The 21,072-nt window shown below is 36.4% G+C and overlaps 1 protein-coding gene across 2 annotated transcripts; it reads right to left on the reverse strand.

The window, feature by feature from the left end:
- Positions 1–927: 927 nt before the first annotated feature.
- e2f3 (E2F transcription factor 3) lies at positions 928–20,995 on the reverse strand. Of its 2 annotated transcripts, none has more exons than NM_001080628.2 (7): positions 20,476–20,995; positions 18,083–18,185; positions 17,718–17,937; positions 15,330–15,497; positions 15,087–15,201; positions 10,884–11,022; positions 928–2,675 (listed from the first exon to the last, which is right to left on the reverse strand). In NM_001080628.2, the coding sequence occupies exons 1-7, from the start codon at positions 20,731–20,733 to the stop codon at positions 2,389–2,391; spliced, it is 1,290 nt and encodes a 429-aa protein (NP_001074097.2). In that variant the 5' UTR covers positions 20,734–20,995; the 3' UTR covers positions 928–2,388. The 2 variants fall into 2 exon arrangements, with proteins under 2 accessions (NP_001074097.2, XP_087151187.1); XM_087295061.1 differs by having other exon boundaries at positions 15,087–15,197; positions 15,326–15,497; positions 20,476–20,954.
- Positions 20,996–21,072: the final 77 nt, after the last annotated feature.

The raw sequence follows: 21,072 nt of genomic DNA on the forward strand, positions 1-21,072 counted from the left end.
ATAAATAGTACAGTGACTGACATGGATGAAACTTTAATTCAGTACATTAGTCAAAAATACCAATTAAGTTTATTTTGTGTATTTGTGGTGGAGTTTATTCAAGCCTTTCTGAAATGAGTGTCACACAAATGCCGTCTGCAGCACACACACACGCACACACACACACACTAGCCTTTACTGACACCGTGGTGATTGTAGCGGTTAAGAATTATATGATTTTATTGTCTATTACAAACAGGCGGTTTTAACGTTTTAGGCTTGGACAACTTATAAAAAGAGTTGTAACAAATATTTTAATCCCAGTTTATTTGCAAAAGAATGTTCTGTGGACATGTGTTTACATGTTATTATAGAAACATGGCACCTGTCAATCAATTCGGTGGGTGGGGAAACCCGCACTCCTACATGACGTTGCGGTGAGCCTCAAAATCACTAGGATTTTGGTTCTATTTTAATGTCAGAAAAATTTAAAAAGAGACTTGTTTATATCACTCTAATTTAACAGTGGACGCAGTATACATATAAACAGTTCTGCACAAACAGCTTACAAAAGTTGATTTTCAAAGCTGGCCTTTAACTCAATGTTTGCTACTTTGTGCTTTTTGTCGTATTAACGAAGTGCAAACCATTTTCAAGTACAATTCTTTTTTTCCCCCCATGTGTTTAAAATAATGAACACATTCTCTTATCTCAATTTAAAATTCAGCAATTTACTTTTAAAAGCCAATTATTTAAAAAAAAAAGTAACTTGTGCTACATATTTTAAAAAAGTAACTCCAATATCAATACCTAAATTTTTTAAGTAATGTGTAACTTTACTCTTTATTTAGAAAAGTTATATTATTACCTAACTTGCGTCACTTGTAATACGTTACACCCAACACTGATCATACAAATGATACATAGCAATATCAACTTGGCAAAATGTGCAGAAATTCATAACTTTATTAAAAACAATTTTGCAAAAAACAGATGAGCAGTTTACAATCCACATATATAAAACTTTACATTTTCACACACGTTGGCACACAAAACTGCCTAATTATATATATATAAAAAAAGAAAATCAAATCTACATTTAGGATAGAATATCCGAAATTTGCACTGTATAGAATAGAACACATACTGGCAAATAGATTACTCATAACATTGTTCTATATGACCAATACCCTCATTCCTATGCAGAACCAAAAGAACTAGTGAGCATTAGCACTAATTCATAATTAAGTACCATAATTTACTTTAACCACAGCAAAAACTGCATTAACAAGTTACTTCAAATTTGAAGTATTAAACAACTGAACTTACCTAAAAGTTACAGAAATAAAACTAAAGTAACAAATTGGCTTAATCTATTTTGCAGGACTTAAGGTATATAAAGAAAAAAAAGAGGAATAAATCATTTTACATTATTTAGGCAGCCTTTGTATAATGATTAATTTATTGGAATGGACAAAACTGAGGGGGGAAATATCTGATTTTACAAACAAAACAATCCTGCTACTGAAAAACCTTAAAATTCTCTGTGGGACACTAAATGTTACATCATTGGGGCAAGTTTTGCCACAGACGTCCATCATGGCTTTAAGACTTCAGTGCAATTCAGATACTGAAATACATTCAACATTGAGGGGACTACATTAGGGTCATTTCCAATCTAAAAGTTGTACAAACTTTAATAAATGAGAACTCACAGAAGCATTTCATTGTTAACACAGGCATGTTCAAATTTGCCCAGACCATTTGGTAACAAAGTGATAAGACACTGTCAAACAGATTTGATTCTACATATATCCACACATCACTAGACAGATCACAACATAGCTCTCACACCTTGATCTGTGCAAATGCTAGAGTGAAATACAAAATGATGCAACAAATGCACTTTGGATCGATCAATCAATAAGGGTACAGTATTCTTTGATTTTTAGCTAGCCTATAATGCTAAGACACTTCCTTTTTCCATTTGAAAAGCAAGCAAGAATAACTCAACAAACAAAAATGATCACATTGACATTAGAGAGATACTCTATATTGTGACCTTTCTGCGATATATTTGTTGAGAGCACAAAGACCAGTATGACAAAGTTGATAGACACTCACACAACTCATGCAATTCACCACACTAAAAAATTACTTTTAAAACATTATCCATGTACAGAAACTCATCTTTACAGTATCAGACAAGAGAAACTTTGAATCCCTTAGTGGTAAAACTTGAGTTTCAAGCGTAAACTCTGAATTTCAAATGTGACAACGAGGGAAAAACGAAATTCAGTCTGTAGTTTGTCCTCAAAATTCACACGTGTCATTTTTGTCAATTCAGATTTCATTCAGGATGCAAAAATAACTGGTCGACTAACTTGAAAAGCAGGACTCCGGGGTCACTCATATCCTAAGGAGGTCATCCAGTGCTAGCGTGTCCAGGTCACAGGAGTCAAACAGATCACTAATACCCTGCTCATCTCCCAAGCCCAGCATGTATTCGTCGCTGAGGAGAGCAGGAGACAGAGGCACGAAGGGGATCGCCTCCTCTGGCTGTTGGAGAATGGAGGACAAGGAGGAACTGAGGGGTGACATGGGGGCATTTCCAGACACTGGCCCAAAACCATTGACGCTGGCATTAGAGTTGCCGTTCATCTTCACATTATCAGCCGGTCCATCTGAAGCAGCTTCTGAAGAACAGAACGGAACATACAGTGAAGATCAAATTTAGGTAATACCTTGCAAATGTTTTAATTGAGGTCATGGCTTAGTCCAATCTGAAATTATCCTAACAGTCTCAGATACCTCCTATTTATCAGAGCTAATTTGGCACATGGTGTAAATGTCCTTGAAGTGTTATTCAGGCTTCCTACTCTTTCATGGACACCAAATTCAAGGACTTTTTAACTCATTAATAATAATAAAAAAATAAAAAAAAGACATCTTTGTAATTCACACCTTCAGCATACAGAGCTCAATGAAAATCCTTCCTGTACTAAACATTTCACTTACACTTAATATGTACATTAAAATGTCCATAATGATGTTTTGAATGTCACTTTCAAAATCTGCTGACTGTTGTCATGTTCAAAGAACTTTAATACAATTAGATACATTTAATACCGGTAATATTCAAATGCAGATTCTAAAATATTGATAAAAGGCATTATTTGTCATAGTTTTCGTAAAAGATTTAAATTGTATTAAAAATGTTTTTTTTTTTTAAACAATTTTTGTACCTTTTTTTGTTCAGTTTTTGAAAGCAGCAAACTACAGTTGTTAAAATAACACCATAAACACAATAAAACCACAATTTCAAGCACTTTCAAGTACCTATGTTTATTTTTAAGTACTTTCCAGGCCTTGAATTCATGTCTAAAATTCAAGTACTCTTAAGCGTTGAATAACCCAGGTTATTCACCCAAAAAATAAAGTTATGCTATTAATTGCTCACCCTTACATCATTCCAAGCTAGAGTTTAGGCTTGGGTGGCATCCAAATTTTGATACCGTCAAACCTCCTCCCTATTTTACCTTGGTAAACGGTATCAGCGTGCATAATAAAAAAATATATGATGTAAGGCTTAGACTTGGTCCAATCACTTATTACTCTCCATGTGGTACAACAAAATCAGTCACCAAAAAGAGAACATCACTGAAAACAGTCCCATTGCGAAAAACCGTTCCTCTTTTCTGTCTCTACCTCTCTGCTTCACACACACGCACGCACAACCAACCAAGCAAGCAAGCAAGCAAGCAAGGGACACAAAGCATCACGCTCTTTCCTATTCATACACACAAACAGCATCCACGTGGAAGCGCGCGCGTGCGTACTCGCTTGCTTGCTGTATTTGGAAATTTAATCCAGCACTGCAAGAAATTGGTCAGGTCCTGTGGCTCCCGCGGTAGAGCAGTGGGAAAGCAGACCTCTAGTTCATATTTACCACCTCTCCCTTCTCGTTCAGACGAAGCCCGAAATACTACTAAACTGCAGAGGTTGTGTTCTTTTTCGAGACCAGGTCACTTGGTGCGCAACTCGCCATCTTACCTCACCTCTCTCTCCTCCACAATGTACCGTAATGACAATCATGCAAACGCATTTTTAGGCATTAAATAAATATTTAATACTTGTCTTTTATATAAGTGCATTGTTTTTTTATGAAGGTACCCGCTTCAATACCGTTATACAATTGCTATTTTTAGATCTTGGGGTATACCATATTAGCGCCCAAGCCTACTAGAGTTCTTAGCTTGCCTTCAGAAGACAAGTTATATTTTAAGTGAAATCTGAGAGCTTATCCTCCAAGGTTTCGGACTCATTTAAAGTCTAAAAACATCCTCAAAACAGACGACATCCCTCATTGCGAGAACAAAGCAAAAGCAATGATTTTGTTTATTGTTTTTTTTCTCCTCATGAACAGGCAGTATACTGACACTGAGAACTAATGTATACAGTTGGTATTTTTGTTTTATGTGTGGACAGAAGTATATACATAGCTTAATATTATTATAACTGAACCACTGAAGACATGTTTTTGTGTGTGTGTGTGTGTGTACGTGTGTTATATTTGCACGTTCAACGAGTCAGGAACCTTACGGCCTATGGAGAATAAGGTAGCTTTCAGATTAGGGCTGTGCAATTAATTGAAATCGAATCACAATTTGGACATGCACAATTTCTAAATCACCCAACAGCAGGATTTTCCCACAGTATGCTATTTGAACCAATCATAACAAAGCACGGCTAAACAGAGAGTGAGAACAGAAGACTGAATAGGCTGCATAAACAGGGATAAGCAAAAAAAAGACTTGGTGCCAAAAAAGGGCAGCATCTTGGATGTTTGATTACTTTGAATACAGGAAGGCTGATGTATCCCAGAACCAGGTAAAATCGCAAGTCAGTCATATATTGCATCTAAGCAAGTGGAAAGCACAAACGCGTCACTTCCTTCAGCATTAACACGCTTTGCACTCATGCTCCTTTTTCGCTTATGGTTGCTCGACGACCATCAACCGTTTTCTCAGAAGATGACAAACTAACAAAAGATTGCTGAAGTTCCAAAAGTTTGTATTATTTGAGGTAATTAGTCTACCTAAATGTGTATATTCTATACAAAGTATGAAGCTGATTGGCAAGTTCTAGTTACCCGACTTGTGGCATTCTGAAAAGTTACATTTAAAGTTTGTCTGAAAAGAGATGTTTTCAACTGAGTGCGCCTGGAATATACAATTGCATCGTGATTAAAATCGAAATAGCAATAATGTACAGAAAATCGTAATAGGTTTATTTTGCCCATACCGCACAGCCCCATTTCAGATTTCACCTAGAAAATCTGCCGAAGAAGATCAGAGGGGTTTTGAACAACATGAAGGCGAGTAACTAATAGAATCATTTTTTATTGGGTGAATGAAATCTTTAATTGCAAATTCTGTAACTAACAGCCTAATTTTTCCACTGAATTCGTTCTAAAGTGACAGATTGTCCAGGTGAAGGTTATAGTGATTATGCTTTCAGCCCATTGAGAGAGAAGCTTGTTGTTTCAATCTGTGATTTCTGGAATGTGGAATCTTTACAATGTCACCAACTCATTCAAGTCCCCAAAAAGGCTGTTTGTCCATGAAAGACAAATGCACGAGTGAGCAGGATAAAGCAGAGAATCTCATCAGACAATAGGTTCAACAATGCGGCTGAAATGGCTCACCACCAAAAAGAATTTAAAGTACAAGCAAGCCTAAGTTGAGAAAAAGGTTTTATGAACAGAGAACTTCACTGTAGTGACGAAAACTAGTTTACATCTATTCAGGTTTGATGGGAACCCTTCATGTTTGCTGGCAAACCATAGAAGACAAACTAAAGTGCCTCTAACAAGCTTTTTTTTTTTTTTTTAGCGTAAATCAGTTCTAAAGCTGTTTTGTCATACATTTGAGTTTTTAAATTTTTTTTAAATTTTCCTAATAATAGTTTGTATGAAAAAATTACATCTGCTCCCTGTGCTCGCGTATAAATGATGCAAAACATTTTATATACTAATATACAAGTTAAGCTGAGTTGATAGCTGCATCCAAAATCGCCTACTACTCAATAAGTACAGCATTTGAAGTTAAATTTACTACTCGACCATTACAAAATTCTGTTCTATACAGTATGAATGTGAGCAGTATGAATTGAACTCGAACGTACTACATCCGCCAATTTCTCATGAACCATCCACATCAGTAGCGTTGCTTTACTCCCATTTATAATTTCTCTCTTGTTGCATCATGGGATAGCATCCATTGAGGGTACAGCACACTTCAGAATCTCGCCGGAAGTAGTAGGTCATCCGGGTACTACTCGCATACTGTTTTAGCATACTATATAGTATTGAAGTATGTAATTTTTAAACGCAGCTGATTACTTTTAAAAGTGCAACAGGAGATCTTGGAAAACACTAGCAATTTCCTGATAGCACTAAAAGCAAACACAATGCAAAGGCAAGCCTCCTAAAGGGGAACTTGACTGCACACTACAATTCATCACGTAACATTCACTAAAGAGAACATTCACTACTACTTCATAGTACAATTACTAATAAATTACAATAGCAAACTTTTTAAAAAATAAAATAAAAAGATTGGTTGTTGACGTTTCCAGTCATTTTGACTTCTGTGCAAACCGGGTGTGCAGAGGTATGCAATTACATATTCTGACAGGGTGATGGGTCAGCCTCTAGAAATTTTCAGACCTTCCACAGTATATTTGACAACAAATAAATACATGTGGACCACTTAATTTAATGATTGCCATCAAGATGTGAACCAGCCTAATAAAAAGTTTTTTTTCTGAAAATAATCACCTATTGCACCTGTAACTTTGGGTAAAGTGCTTGTCACTGTCAAACAGTCATCCATTCAGTGAAGGAGGTGCAAGACGGATACACTGATCAACCATCCTACTGTTCTTCTACAATGACTGAACAACAAGAGAGATGGTTATATTACATGTAACTGCATTTTTAGATCCATAATTAATGCCAAATCAAAAGCAACCAAATTGTCTCAGCTGGAAAATGCTGTGCCACCATGTTCTCAAGTGGCACCAGCTGCCCATTTTTAGGAGGAGAGCGTTGCATTTTGAAACTGGCTAAAAATGCTTTGCTGGACAAACATTAAGTCAATGTTTATTGTTATGCATACGGCCTATTAGTCTTTTTTGTATTCATAAAAAATGCTGCAGCTAAACCTTTTAAAGAAATGCAGAATAATCAAAATAATTTTGTTTATGGTGCGTTTGAGACTCTTTATTGAGACTTTATATGAGACTTAATTTATACACCGCTTCCAAAGACTTTACTCCTATACTTACAAATATTTTATGAATGAGGCCCATTGTGTATAAAAACAGTGAAAGGTGGATGTGAAGTGTCAAGTTTTGCAGTTAATTTGGTCATGGACTCCTACAAATCTACATGGCAGAGTAGGGATGCTCAGAATAACTGATTAACTGTTAACCGAAAGGGTGCGTTTGTAACCGATTATTAGTATCAGTTAAACGATTAAAAATATTATTTTATTTATTTTTAAAGTTTGACTGGATAAGGGACTGATCACGGCAAACACGCTTTATGCATTGAGAGGCGCATCTTTTGAATGGTTTTACTTGCTTTTGGAACAGAAAAGCGTGTTCACTGTGATTAGCCACTCAATGTGCAACACATATTTGTTAACTCACAGGACCTTAACACGTGCAACCACACGTGCCTACATATGTATTTTGCCAAAGAAGCAAAATGAAAGAAGGATATTTCTGGTCAGTTTGTCACAGATGAGTTGACAAACCAGCGCTGATGCTGATTGCCTCTGTGCTGTCTGGAGCCGCGTCATAAACTCAACAAAAAGGCTATTGATGATGTAGTGTAGGCTACAACCAACAAACCAACCTTTTCCATTTGGAAAATTAAAGTTATTAATAGTTCTTATAGACCAATTACCATGTTTGTAAACATTTAGGATGCGTGCGCAGGGAGGTGGCAGATAAAAACCGGGAGCGCTAGCATTTACAACAAGGGCATGACATCTGATCCAGCACAGAGTTTGTTGGTGTCTTAGAAATAAGATATATTAATTACATATTATATATTATTTACATAATGCTTTCAGCGTATTATAACAGCTCGTCACTCAGTGATAAGCACAGAGATCCGGCAAAATTAATGTTAAAGTGAGCAGCGTTTATCTGACAGGTCCATTTGCGATAGCACCCTCGCAATGAATATTGGATAAGACGAAATGACCAAGCCTCCAGCCCCAAATATACAATCTCATTGAAGCTCCAAGTAATTTTACAAGACAGAAGTTAAAGGCCCACAAGTCTTTGGATGCCAACAATGTTGTTCTGTGTGGTCATGTGCAAGAAATATTGTCCCATGATTACCAGATTCAACACCATGTAGAGCTAAAAACCGAGATTCTGCCTAGCCAAAGACAAGAAAAGAAGACAATAGCTATACAAGGCCTGGGTAAATAATCATCAACAAGCAAAAGGACTGCATTCTGACAGCGAACTACAACTGTACGGCAGGGTATGTGAACTTACACATAGGAGGTAAAGTTGTTGTTTTTTTTGTTTTTTTTTTGCTTTTTCACACATTCTGACTTTCTCTATAATAATATGATTTCATAAAAGTATTATTTCCAAACTCATTCATTCATTTTCTTGTCGGCCTAGTCACTTTATTAATCCGGGGTCGCCACAGCGGAATGAACCGCTAACTTATCCAGCAAGTTTTTACGCAGCGGATGCCCTTCCAGCCGCAATCCATCTCTAGGAAACATCCACACACACATTCACACACACACTTATACACTACGGACAATTCAGCCTACCCAATTCACCTGTACCACATGTCTTTGGACTGTGGGGAAACCGGAGCACCCGGAGGAAACCCACACGAAGGCAGGGAGAACATGCAAACTCCACACAGAAACGCCAACTGAGCCGAGGTTCGAACCAGTGACCTTCTTGCTGTGAGGCAACAGCACTACCTACTGTGCCACTGCCTCGCCTATTTACAAACTCTTAATAGCGAAATCGTATTAGCAGCCAATGACTATCAAAGTACAACATTGTTTACAGTCAAATAAACAGTGTTAATGTTGTTTTCATGTCACATTAGCAGGTTATTTCCGACCGAATATTCAAAGTGCGTGATAAACACTTTAGGGAGTGTCACAAGTTGTCACTGAATGAATGTGTGAATATAAAATCAACTTTACCATAATAACTTACACTTTCACGTTTCATTTTTAGCATTCAGTGTCCGCAGTTTAATTAACTATATCTAACTGTTTTTGCTGAAATCATTTCTGCAATCAAAAACAAGTGATGTGTATGATTCAGCATAGCGTGAACTTACCTGATATGACATGAGAACTGCAGAGTCAAGCATTTCTAATTAGGTCATCACTTCATTTAGCTCCCTTTAAGCCAAAGATGTCTGCAGTTGGCAGTGATGCAGTGTGGTGTTTAGTAAAAGTTTTCTATTTTTGGACTTTAGACTCGAATTTGGCATCCTACCGCACAACAGCACATATTTACTATTGCAGTCTTTTTTTGCAACCGTTGAACGGTGGGACGTCATGTGTGATGTAGGTTGATAATTGATCTACATAATATACATTTTTTAAATAGTCTAAGTAACCTAATCCACCAATTAAACAAATTCAAAGTTTTTCCTGATTTTTGCATAATAATAACTTCGCACCAAACTGAGGCTTTCATTTTACAGCTTATAAAACATATGCAAATTAATGCAACATCATATGTAAACAACAAAATTGTTATACCATGTAGTAGCCTATACTTTACAAAGTCAACATAGAGCCTTAAGGTTTATTGTCTATCATTACAAGTTGCGCGCACACATGAACCGTGGGTCAGACTGAGGAAATAAGTCATAATCATAAATAAGACAATCTTTAAACTAATGACTTCTAATAAAAATGTTGACAGAGGTTTTGTAATATAATATTAACAAAGGAGCAATAATTATATGTACATTTACTATGGATAGTTTTATTTGAGGTAGCCTCTTTTTTATTTGACGGTAGAAAAAAAACATGATTGGAAGAACAGCCTATGCCGGTTCTTAAAAAGGATTCAGTCAGTGTTTTCGGTTTGTAATCTAAATTTGTCATTGAAGTAAAAAAGATCTAGAGCAGTATTTATTTTAATATTTTTGTTTAGTTTATTCTGTTTTTTTTGCAGCTAAAAACCCTGCATGTGCGTGAAGATGCTCCGTTACATTTTGTATGCTGTTCGCATGTTAAAATAAATCAGTATTTTAAAATTCAATATTTATTTGTCACACAAAATAGGCACATACATTTTTTTTATTAAATAATATTTTAATATTAATCTGTTAACGATTAATATTCAGTTAACGAGCAGCGATTGTCAGTTGGCAAAATTAACCAAAATGAGCAGCCCTATGGCAGAGTGAATGTAAGCGTTTATCAGAAGCTCTTTCTGCAACATCACTCAATCAGCCAGCAATAGTCATGCAGGACAATCAGCTCCATCAAACAGCAAAAGAAAGTCAGCTCCTCAAAGTTAAAAACACTAAAGTTATGAAAAGACCAGCCCAGAGCCCTGATCTAAACTTAATCTCTAAAAATAATCCTTGGCAATAAAGTTCAGGCTAAGAAACACATTTACACATCTGAAAAATAGTTAATATGTCACAGTTCTTTACAAAATAAAAGGGTGCTTGAAGTGCCTTAGTCCTTAAAAAAACTGTTTTACTAGAATGGTATACAAACCACTAAAAACCCTTTCAAATTTTAATGATTTATTTTTTTCAGCAATTATTTTTTTCCTGAAAGGCCAAATATTACTGTTGTAAAAGCTGGAGTTCTTGCCTTGGGAGACTTTGAGAAACGCAGGGTGATTTCCATTTACATCCAGCCCATTCTGTAGTGGACTTCCAGAGTCACCACCGTCCGTACAGAGGAAGACATCAATAGGACCCTTCGAGCTACTCAGGTGTACCTGTAAACTCTGAAAAGAAAGACATTGCAAACACATTTAAAACGATGAAAAAGCCTACTAAAACCAAAGTAACAACTAGGGCTGGGTGGAATGACCAAAAGTTTATTTCACGTTATGAGGAAGATTATGTCATGGTAACAATATCTTTCACATTATAGTTTTTTGTTAGGTTAGTTATTCCAGAAAATGTACAAAAGAGTTTATATAATAAAAGGACTTGATCTTTAAAATTTTTTTTCTTTTAAACGTGTGTGTGTGTGTGTGTGTGTGTGTGTGTGTGTATATATATATATATATATATATATATATATATATATATATATATATATATATATATATATATATATATATATATATATATATATATATATATATTAGGGATGTGCGGAGCAGCCGGTATTTGTATTTGTTGAGGGGGGAAAAGTATTTGTATTTGTATTCGAGTAAAATTCAAAATGGCGCAAAAATATATTTTTTTTCTATTACACTTCTAATTTACGTTATAGTGAAAGTATTGTTTAATTAAACCCATTATATAAATTATAGACATGCAATATTGGCTGTTGTTTTTGAACATGTGACAAGAAATGTCATTGAAAAGAAAATAACATAGAAGCCATTATCTCATCCATGGTTAAACCAACAACTAATAAAATACCATTGTGAATATTATGAACCCCACCACCACCGTTCTTGTTGAAGGACACTGAATAGACAGAATAAAAACAAATAATACTTCAAAAAACTGTTCTTCTTCTGAAAGAACTTCTTTCCAATGGACAGAATTCCAAAAACTAAAATTAACTAAATAAATCTAAATAAAACCCTGCCTGGGAGATCTGGCAGAACAAAAAGTATTCTATATAATACTAAAAGATACAGCCCTGCTATTGTCATCTGCCTGCCACAAAACAGACACAAAGTTTGTTTGTTTGTTTTTTGTTTTTTTTTTTAAACTGACTTTCTGGGGCAGAATGTGGCTGTGTTGATGGTTTGGTGCTTGTGGAGGATTTAGCAGAACATAGCTGTGCTGATTGAGGGGATTGATGCTTGTGGGGGGTTCACAGACAGTATCAGGAGAGGATGCTTTTAGTGCATGTGATAATACATTACACAGAAGGTTGCGCGGTGGCACAGTGAGTAGCACTGTCGCCTGACAGCAAGAAGGTTGCTGGTTCGAGCCCCGACTTGGTTCTCCCCATGTTGGCGTGGGTTTCCTCCGGGTGCTCCGGTTTCCCCCACAGTCCAAACACATGCAATACAGGTGAATTGGGTAAGCTAAATTGTCCCTATTGTATGTGTGTGAAAGAGAGTGTATGGATGTTTCCCAGTGCTGGGTAGCAGCTGGAAGGGCAGCCACTGCGTAAAACATATGCTGGATAAATTGGTGGTTCATTCCACTGTCCCAGATTGATAAAGGGATTTAGCCAAAAGGAAATGATTATGGACAGAAGATGTTGACAGATGTTTAATATCTCTGCTGATTTCACTTTTGCACACATTATACAGTATCAGTTTGTTTTATCTGCAGCTCCACTAACTGTAAAATGAATCCACACAGAACATGAAGGGTTTTTTTTTCTTTTGACTGGTGAAGGAATAAGAAATGGCTCAGCAGTAGTCTTTTTCACTCTTTTTCATGGTGCCCAAATGTATTTGAGGAGTTTCAAGTTAATAAAAAGTGACGGGAAGCTATGCTAAGGTTAACTAGCCTATAGCATATATCTTGCTGTCTGCAAAAGACAGTAATTTAGACGTACCATATAACTCCCATAAGTGCATACTATTCGACACAACTGCAAAAGCATCGTTTTAACCTTTATAAACGAACGTTAACGTTACTCTGTCAACAGTCTATTGTCTAAATTACCGCGCTAACAGAGCTAACGTTGCGTAAACAGAGCACCCGGTTGCAGACGTCAATAATGTCATAGAATATCCCTTCAAACTCAAAACTCCGCTTCAACTCCGCTACAAGTTTATAAACTGCCTTTGGAACCCAATTAAGGTACAAAAATCTATTTAACAAAAATAGTGATGCAGTGAAGTATTTTTTTTCGCTCAGCCGAGCCTTCTGTCTGTTGCTGTGGAGAAGCTTGTGCCTGACACCATTTATCTTCGCCCCGCCCTCCGACTACTGAGCATCTCTCTCTCTCTCTCTCTCTCTCTCACTCTCACGCGGGCATGCACTGTGGTCTCATGAGGAAACGCTGCTTTTTGATAGTGTTTTTCTTGCTCCCGAATACAAATAATTTTTCAAGTATTTGTTCGAATCAAGCATTCGTAAAAACACGCTATTCGTGCCTTTCCGAATACCGTATTCGGGTTCGGCTCCACCCTTACGCCCTATTCACACGGGGCTTCAGCGTCAACGCTTGACAGAGGGCGTGTCTGAAGTTGGAGCTGAAACGATCGTCATAGAAGCGTCAGCCAATGAAATTCAGTCAGCAATAGGCCACTGTCTGAGCTGGTGTATTTGCATACAGCGATCTGATTGGCTGACGCTTCCGTCGGCGCTTGAAAAGTTGAGCTGGTCCCAACTTCTGCAGCGAGGAACGCTTCTGAAGCGGCGCCGACGGATCCACAATGCAGTTCGGCAACGCCTGACGTCACCCATTCAAAGTGAATGGGAAGCGTTGACGCTGAAGCCCCGTGTGAATAGGGCGTGAATATATATATATATATATATATATATAAATAAAAAGTAAACAAAATATGACTCACATTTTATAGTTTTATGTGGAGAGACATATTAGACAGTCTTTTTATTATAAACATGTCTAAAGTAACATGTTCTTACAGATCTTGAATGCCTATGATTGGTCATTGTGTTCACACGTTAAACAAAAAGGGTTGCGATTGAATCTAGGGCTGGGCGGTATATTGAGTTCTGGATTATATCGACATGATTCCCCAACGCGATGCGGGATTATCCAATATTTTTCATATCAATATAGTTTGAAGCCATACGTGCGCATTCTGCATGAAACATACCACTCCAAGGTAGCACAGAAGTTCCGCTTGTACAACCGAGCACATGCACAAATGATTCACTCCCTAAGTCATACAAAAGATTTGTTCAAAATAAACAAATAGTTCAAAAACGATCCATCACTACACGCGACATGGAGGAACATGCAGTGCCGGTGTTGTATCAAAATCTTGCGCACTCAATCAAGCAAGTTCCATGTTTTGATTTTACTTAAGGTGATGCTCTATATCACTTCCACAAGAAAGTGCAGTAGTCTATTTCTTCACAATTTTTCGGTGATGTTTACCGAAAGTTAATAAAAGCTATTGTGAAATGATAAGGTTGCCTTTAACCAATGTTGTGCAATTAAAATTTATTTCTCCTCCCACATTAAGTAATTCCAAAATGAATGTATATGGGTTTACATGGGTTGCAGCCACTGTGCTAATCGTTATGCAAACAGATATGAATTTACTACCATTAATTGCAAATAAACGTATGCCATGTGACCTGTTTTGAGGAGGCTTTTTTTTTGAGAAAACACTATTTGGCTTACAAGCTAATTTTGTAGATTTCTTGCATTTTATCACAGGATCATGACCATGAGCCACTCCCTTAACATTTGATAAATGGGGTATGTATCTGCAACACTTCTGTACGTAATTATTGACACAAAAAACTACCATTTAACACAATTTACCATGACTTTTTTAATGTGGAGTATAACAAAACGATATAATAAAACTATCAATCAAACCCTAAAGAGTCTTGAATGGTCCGGTTGGCAAAAGAAAGATTTTACTATCATTTTACAAAGAGTTTATTACTGCTGCATTTACACTTTCCATCTGCCAAGTATTTAGAGATATCATTTGTAATCTAAAGGGCAAAGGTGGGAATTCAATAAGTTTTGAATGATAATGTGGTTCATTTCAGATATTTTTCTTTAATCTTCTAATGTCTTGACCATTTTCGCTGAAGAAAAACAGTTTAGCAATTATAATGCAAATATTTGTTTTACCAAACGTAGAAAATGGTCCACATGTAACTCCTGACTTAACATGTTTTTACACATAACATGTATAAGGTCAACTAAACTTACCTCCTTTGGATCAGGCACTTCCAGCTTCGTTTCAGAGGGTGCTTTAATCGCTATGACGGTTTGATCTTTTAGGCTTTTTATCCTTCGAATGTCTTGATAGGTCACATAGGCATATGTGAGAAAGGTTAAGGACAAAGCATGTAACATATACGGGTTTGCTTTCCTTCTCGCACTCTGATTTTCTGTCCTCAAATAACCATTATACACTTAGAAAACGTACGGCTAACTGCTAGCAAAGGATATTTCTGACTGTGGATCTCCTCTGTCATCTGCTGGACGTTCCTCGTACAGGTCTGTATGAGCTCATCCAGACGTCTCTCCTCCTGAGTGAGCGCCAGCATCTCTCTGGCCAGGCTGTGACTCTGCATTGCTGGAGATGGAAGCCCACCGTCTGATGGCAGGCTGGAGCCCCTGTAAATGCCAGAACAAACGTCAACACTACTTTTCAGACCTACAATCAAAAATATAATAAAACTTAAAAATGTGAACTAGAGCTGCACGACATAAAACTAAATTTGACAATGCAAAATTACTTTTAATTTGTGCATTCTGCTAATTAGGGACTGTATATGTTAACTCATTTCCAGGCTGGTATTAACATGTCCTCAAATATTAAATAACAACCTTTTTGTTTGGATTTAATCAAGAAATGTCAATGATTTTATTTTTACTTAAACTTTTTTTTTTTTTTTAGTAATTCTCTCTATCACATCCACAGGAGTGGATACATTTCTCCTCCCGCATTAAATAATTCCAAAATCATGTCAATGGATGTTGACAAGTTCACATCCGTTGCAACCACTGCACTAGTCATTTTCCAAACAGATATTAGGTTATTGCCTTTAAATGCAAATAAATGCATGTCATGTGACGTGTAAACATGCAGAATATACTGACACTGAGAAACATTGATTAGTAATAATTCATTAAATTTTGTTTTATGCGCACACAATTAGAATTCACATGATATTCTGATTGAACCACTGAAGTCATGTAGTCTGTTTTGAGGAGGCTTTTTAAGGTCTTTTAGACTGAGTTGAGATCTCTGCAGTACATAGAGGATGAGTGAGCTCTCTGATTTCATCCTAAAATACCTTGATTGGTGTTAAAAAGAACAAGGCTTTCATTGGTTGACATAAGTAATTAATAATTTTCATTTTTGGGTGACTTTAAACATTATATGTAAACTTTAGATTTGATTGCAATCTGCATTGCCAGAAGTGTGTCCAAAAACATTCAAACCTATGAGTGTTTAACACTTAAGGAAAGATTTTCACTTCTAAAAGTAAAACAAACTCAAATTGTTAAAAGATTCCATTCCCACGAGTATTTAATATTGTCTATTTACAATGAGAACTGCACTTGGATCGAAACTCACTTTGCGACCATTGATAAAGTATGTTGTATAAAGTAGAAGGCAGTCATATTACAGCCAATATTTGCAATGTTGGCAATATGCAACCGAATGTTGTTGTATTGAACCACTGCCATTCATAAATCCTTTTGTTGCTTTATGGAATATAAAACTTTTCTACAATCTTGCTTGAAGTTGTAGGACATTTGGGCACCTTTCACCTACCATTACTAAAGAATTCACAATGTTTACCCTAAACCTACCATTACTATGGAATTCACAATGTTACCCCCAAACTGCCTGGCAATGTTTTTATGTATTCTCAAGCACATTGTTAAAATAAAGTCTTGACTGCATACATTGTTTAAAATTGAGAATAACTTAATAGTATTGCAACAATAGTGTTAAAACTCAGAGGTTACAGCAATTTGGTATATTTGCAATGCACATCTTATCCACGTTTTACAACCATACAAAAACAATCTTTTTTCCCCAAAAATGACAAAACACTTTATAATTCGATAGGGATGTAAAAAGTAATTGTTACTTTGATGCACCGCGATGCAGACACAAACAATTTGGTATTGGTTTAGCAATAATCATAACCAGTTAATTTGTACAGACATCATTTACTACATTTGTGTTATATGGCGGTGGCTTACTATAGCAAGGGAGGAAACCATGAGTAATTAAAACGCTCCAACTATTTAAGCAGATAGCTGTGCACAATTAGTTATTACAATTAGTTTATTTGCTATAAATGCTCACTTTGTTTTTGGACTTTAGTTTTAAAACATTCAAAAAGAGTGTTTTTTTTTTGTTTTTGTTTTTTTAGCTTACAGTTCATATATCTGACCGCTTGTATTAATAGACAAAATTGTATCACAAATAATATATAAAATGTAAATTTACAAAAAAATACATACAATTATTGTGTTGCCAAGTAATATATAAAATTGTTTATGGAAAGCATCCCCAATGCACCGAGATATCGAATTGAACCAAGTCGATGGCATGATAATCATAACCAAACCTTGAGATCAGTGTAGGTTCACACCCCTAATCAGACCTCTATCTTGTGAAATTTTCTTAATTTAAAGATATTTATCCTTTCCATTTAGAACTCTTCAAGTAACATGTCAATACTACCTGCATATTTTCATACCATAACATAAAAATAACCCGTAATTTGAAAAAAAAACTAAATATCGGACTAATCAATCATTCCCCAATATCATGCAGCCCTAATGTGAACCGCAAGTCTGTTAGTAACCCACAGCCATTGTATGTTGTTCTTTGACTTTTTCTTGATGAGGCGCACTCCCTCCAGCACGTTGGTGATGTCATACAGACGTCGCTTCTGGACGTTGAGTACAATGGCAGCTTTATTGAGATCCAATACTCCATCAGAGGACTGCGCCAGAAGCTGACAAAACTTTTTAGTTAAGAAGCCCAAGGATGTGTCGTATCGAGTCTTCTCCGGTGGGGTTTTGGGGGCTGAAAATGCAAAAGACGTCAATGTTCATTTTTTAACATTGAAGCCTGAGAAAGGCAGGCTGGTTAGATGGTATAATTTAATGCCAGTAGTTCTGCATACTTATTACATCATAAAAATTGTGGAGCAAAAGAATTAACTTAATACCTTTGGGAATCTTCAGTTTAAGAGCTCCTTTGCGACTTCGAAGAGTTTTAGCTGGCTCACTGTATTGGTGGTCTGTGATGTCGAGCTCCAGCCTCCTTTTAGCCTAAATTCCACCCCAGAAATAAATAAATAAATAAAAACTATACACACATGCACACATTACCAGCCTAAACCTGCTTTACATACATGTTAAAACCCCAAGTTTACACCATTAATGTGCATTAGGAACTAAATATATAGTAAAGTCAAAGTACTTTGAACCAAACAGAAAAACTTCATGTGGAAAGGATGGAAAAAAGACTAGATAAAAACAAATAGAATAGTATACAGGGTGTCACAGTGGCGCAGTTGGTAAAATTCGCTGGTTCGCACCTCAGCTGGGTCAGTTGGGTTTTCTGTTTGGAGTTTGCATGTTATCCCATGTTTGCATGGGTTTCCTCCAGTTACTCCAGTTCCCCCACAGTCCAAAGACATTGGGTATAGGTGAACTGAAGAAGCTAAATTGTCCAGTGTACGAGTGTGAATGCAAGTGTATGGGTGTTTTCCAGTGTTGAGTTGCAGCTGGAAGGGCATTCGCTGCATAAAACATGCTAATAAGTTGTTGGTAAAAATTACTAGATAAAAAAAATTATATATATATATATATATATATATATATATATATATATATATATATATATATATATATATATATATATATAAATAAAGCTAGCACCTTATACATCTCTAAAGCATTTTAAAAAGACTCATTTCACTAACAATACACAAACTAAAATGCACATGACAACACAGACACAGTAGAGGGGAGCAGTAAAATGGCTGTCCTCCTTTTCCAAAGGCTTAAACTCAGTGACCACTGAGAAACTAAGAAAGTAGCACCGACTACATGATAATTATAGATGCAGTCAGGATCTATTTTTTGCATTTTGCAAAAACACTGATGTCATCATTAAACAAGCAGAAAATACATCTCTCGCATGACATGCACAAATACACTGCATACATGAATTAAGCAACTACGAAGGAAATCTCGGTTTATCTAGATTAAGAATTTCTAGCTTTGCTGTTGAGTGTCTTTTTTTTGTTCTGTTTTTCAAACCATGATAGTTCTAATATTAAAAGGTCAGCTTTAGAGCATGAAATGACAACTGTTTTAAAATAACGCTATGTTTTTAGACATTTATTTTTTTAAACAATACAATATCAATGCTTTAAGTCCTAAAGATTATATTGTAAAAGTAATTTTGTGGAACAAACCCAGTTGTTAAATAAAGTCAATTTTATTGAATTAAAACATTTTCTTTTTAATCCAAACGTAATTTGAATTGCATTTATGCATTTGGTAAGATTAACATTAGGACGACCACAATTAAATATTTATTGTCACAATTATATGACTCTTACGTGATAATTTTTATTGTAGAATTTAAATTAGCCTTGCATGACTGCAATACAGCTCTTTTCTTTCCTTCATTAGCTTTCTACTAACGTTACACATCGTACTTTTAGTTAAAAGGTTGGCCATTTGTCAACTTTAACTTAAAGCAATGAAGTGAAGTTTAGTTTGAAGTCGTAATTAAATCATGAATTAAATGATCTTAAACCTATAAAACATATTAAACCACACATTAGTTTAGGTTTTGGAGAATATGGAAACCATCGAACCTACGTAGAAAATTACTTAAAGAGCTAACAGCAGTCATGAATTTCAGCACTTTATAACGATAAAAACAAGTTAGCAAAGCATTCAGCTTAGCACAGAGTACGCGAGCTCAGAAAGGACTCCATCCCCCATCCTAAGACAACAAACCAGGGCCTAGACTCACTAATTGAAGCTTTTGCACGGAAAAGCCAACTTTTACACAGATATCAGAGAACATCCACTCGATAATACATCACATAGGGTATGTATTATACACACAAAAAACGATTTACATCGGCGACTCTCGAGCTTTGACAAAAACTTTAAGAGGCGTGCAACTGCACAACCAAGCGACTTACAAACACTAAAATAATACAATATTGAAGTTGAACAACGACATACTGCACTGAAACATTGTTTAATACGAATACAGTCGTGTTGTCTTAAGTTATACTGCACAAACTCAAACGTTACATTGCGGAAATATGCGGCGTCTTCATTGTAGTAAACAATCATTATGCGTCATGCATATTTGGGGGGACATTTGGTTAATGTGCTAAATTGTTTAATAGCATGAACGTGCAGTTTAGTTCAGAATCTGCATAAACCTGCAGACTGAATGGACTTAAAGAAGCTCCAGCAGTAGCCATGATGACAGCAGAAGTAGGCTAAGTGGACTTAGCCTCACGACTTAACATTTACAGGATTGAACGTGCAACACTTTAACACAGAATTAAACCAAGTCATTTACCGGTGGTCGTCCTAACGTGGGTCGCAGTCCTGTCCCATGTGTGGATCCTTGTAGAGGAGTTGTGTACAAACTGTCAGCAGAAGCCTCGGGCACACAGCCGTTATTAGTGGACGGCGGTGTGTTTATTTGTATACGGGTAGCATTGGAATAAACTGCACACCGTCGATCGGAAACCGCAGTAAAAACACCGTGCTGTTCAGCTCTAACAACCCCTGTCAACATGACTTGTCCTGGGACCGAGGAACCCCCCTTTCTCATGATCCTCAGAGGCGCAGGTTCCCTTTGTCCCACTTGTGATTTGAAGCTAGTTTTCTACCAAATCCGGGCGAGTGGGTGTAAAATGATCATAAATGATGGTAGCGGACAGTGCTAGGAATGCATAGCTGTAATATGAGTGCAATTGCTAAAGGATAAAACACCCGATGTAAGCGATTAAAAAGCGATGCGATCTCGCTCTTGCTTCAGCGAAAAATGGCTCCAGGAAGCGGACAATGAAGTAGGGGATGAGGTTTACGCGCGAAAGGTCCTCCCGCGAAACTCAGATTTCCCGGGAAATTTTTGAAACGGATTTGCATATGTGAACTCATTCGCTAGAGG

The sequence above is a fragment of the Danio rerio genome, chromosome 19 (genome assembly GCF_052040795.2).
Source record: "Danio rerio strain M-AB ecotype USA chromosome 19, GRCz13ab, whole genome shotgun sequence".
Classification (NCBI taxonomy): Eukaryota; Metazoa; Chordata; class Actinopteri; order Cypriniformes; family Danionidae; genus Danio; species Danio rerio.

Coding starts and splice junctions, on each gene's coding strand:
- e2f3 (NM_001080628.2), bottom strand. CDS start 20,733: ATGAGAAAGGGGGGTTCCTCGGTCCCAGGACAAGTCATGTTGACAGGG. Junction 18,186..20,475: donor CCACGTTAGGACGACCACCG/GTAAATGACTTG, acceptor GGTGGAATTTAG/GCTAAAAGGAGGCTGGAGCT. Junction 2,676..10,883: donor GTTTCTCAAAGTCTCCCAAG/GCAAGAACTCCA, acceptor TCTGTTCTTCAG/AAGCTGCTTCAGATGGACCG.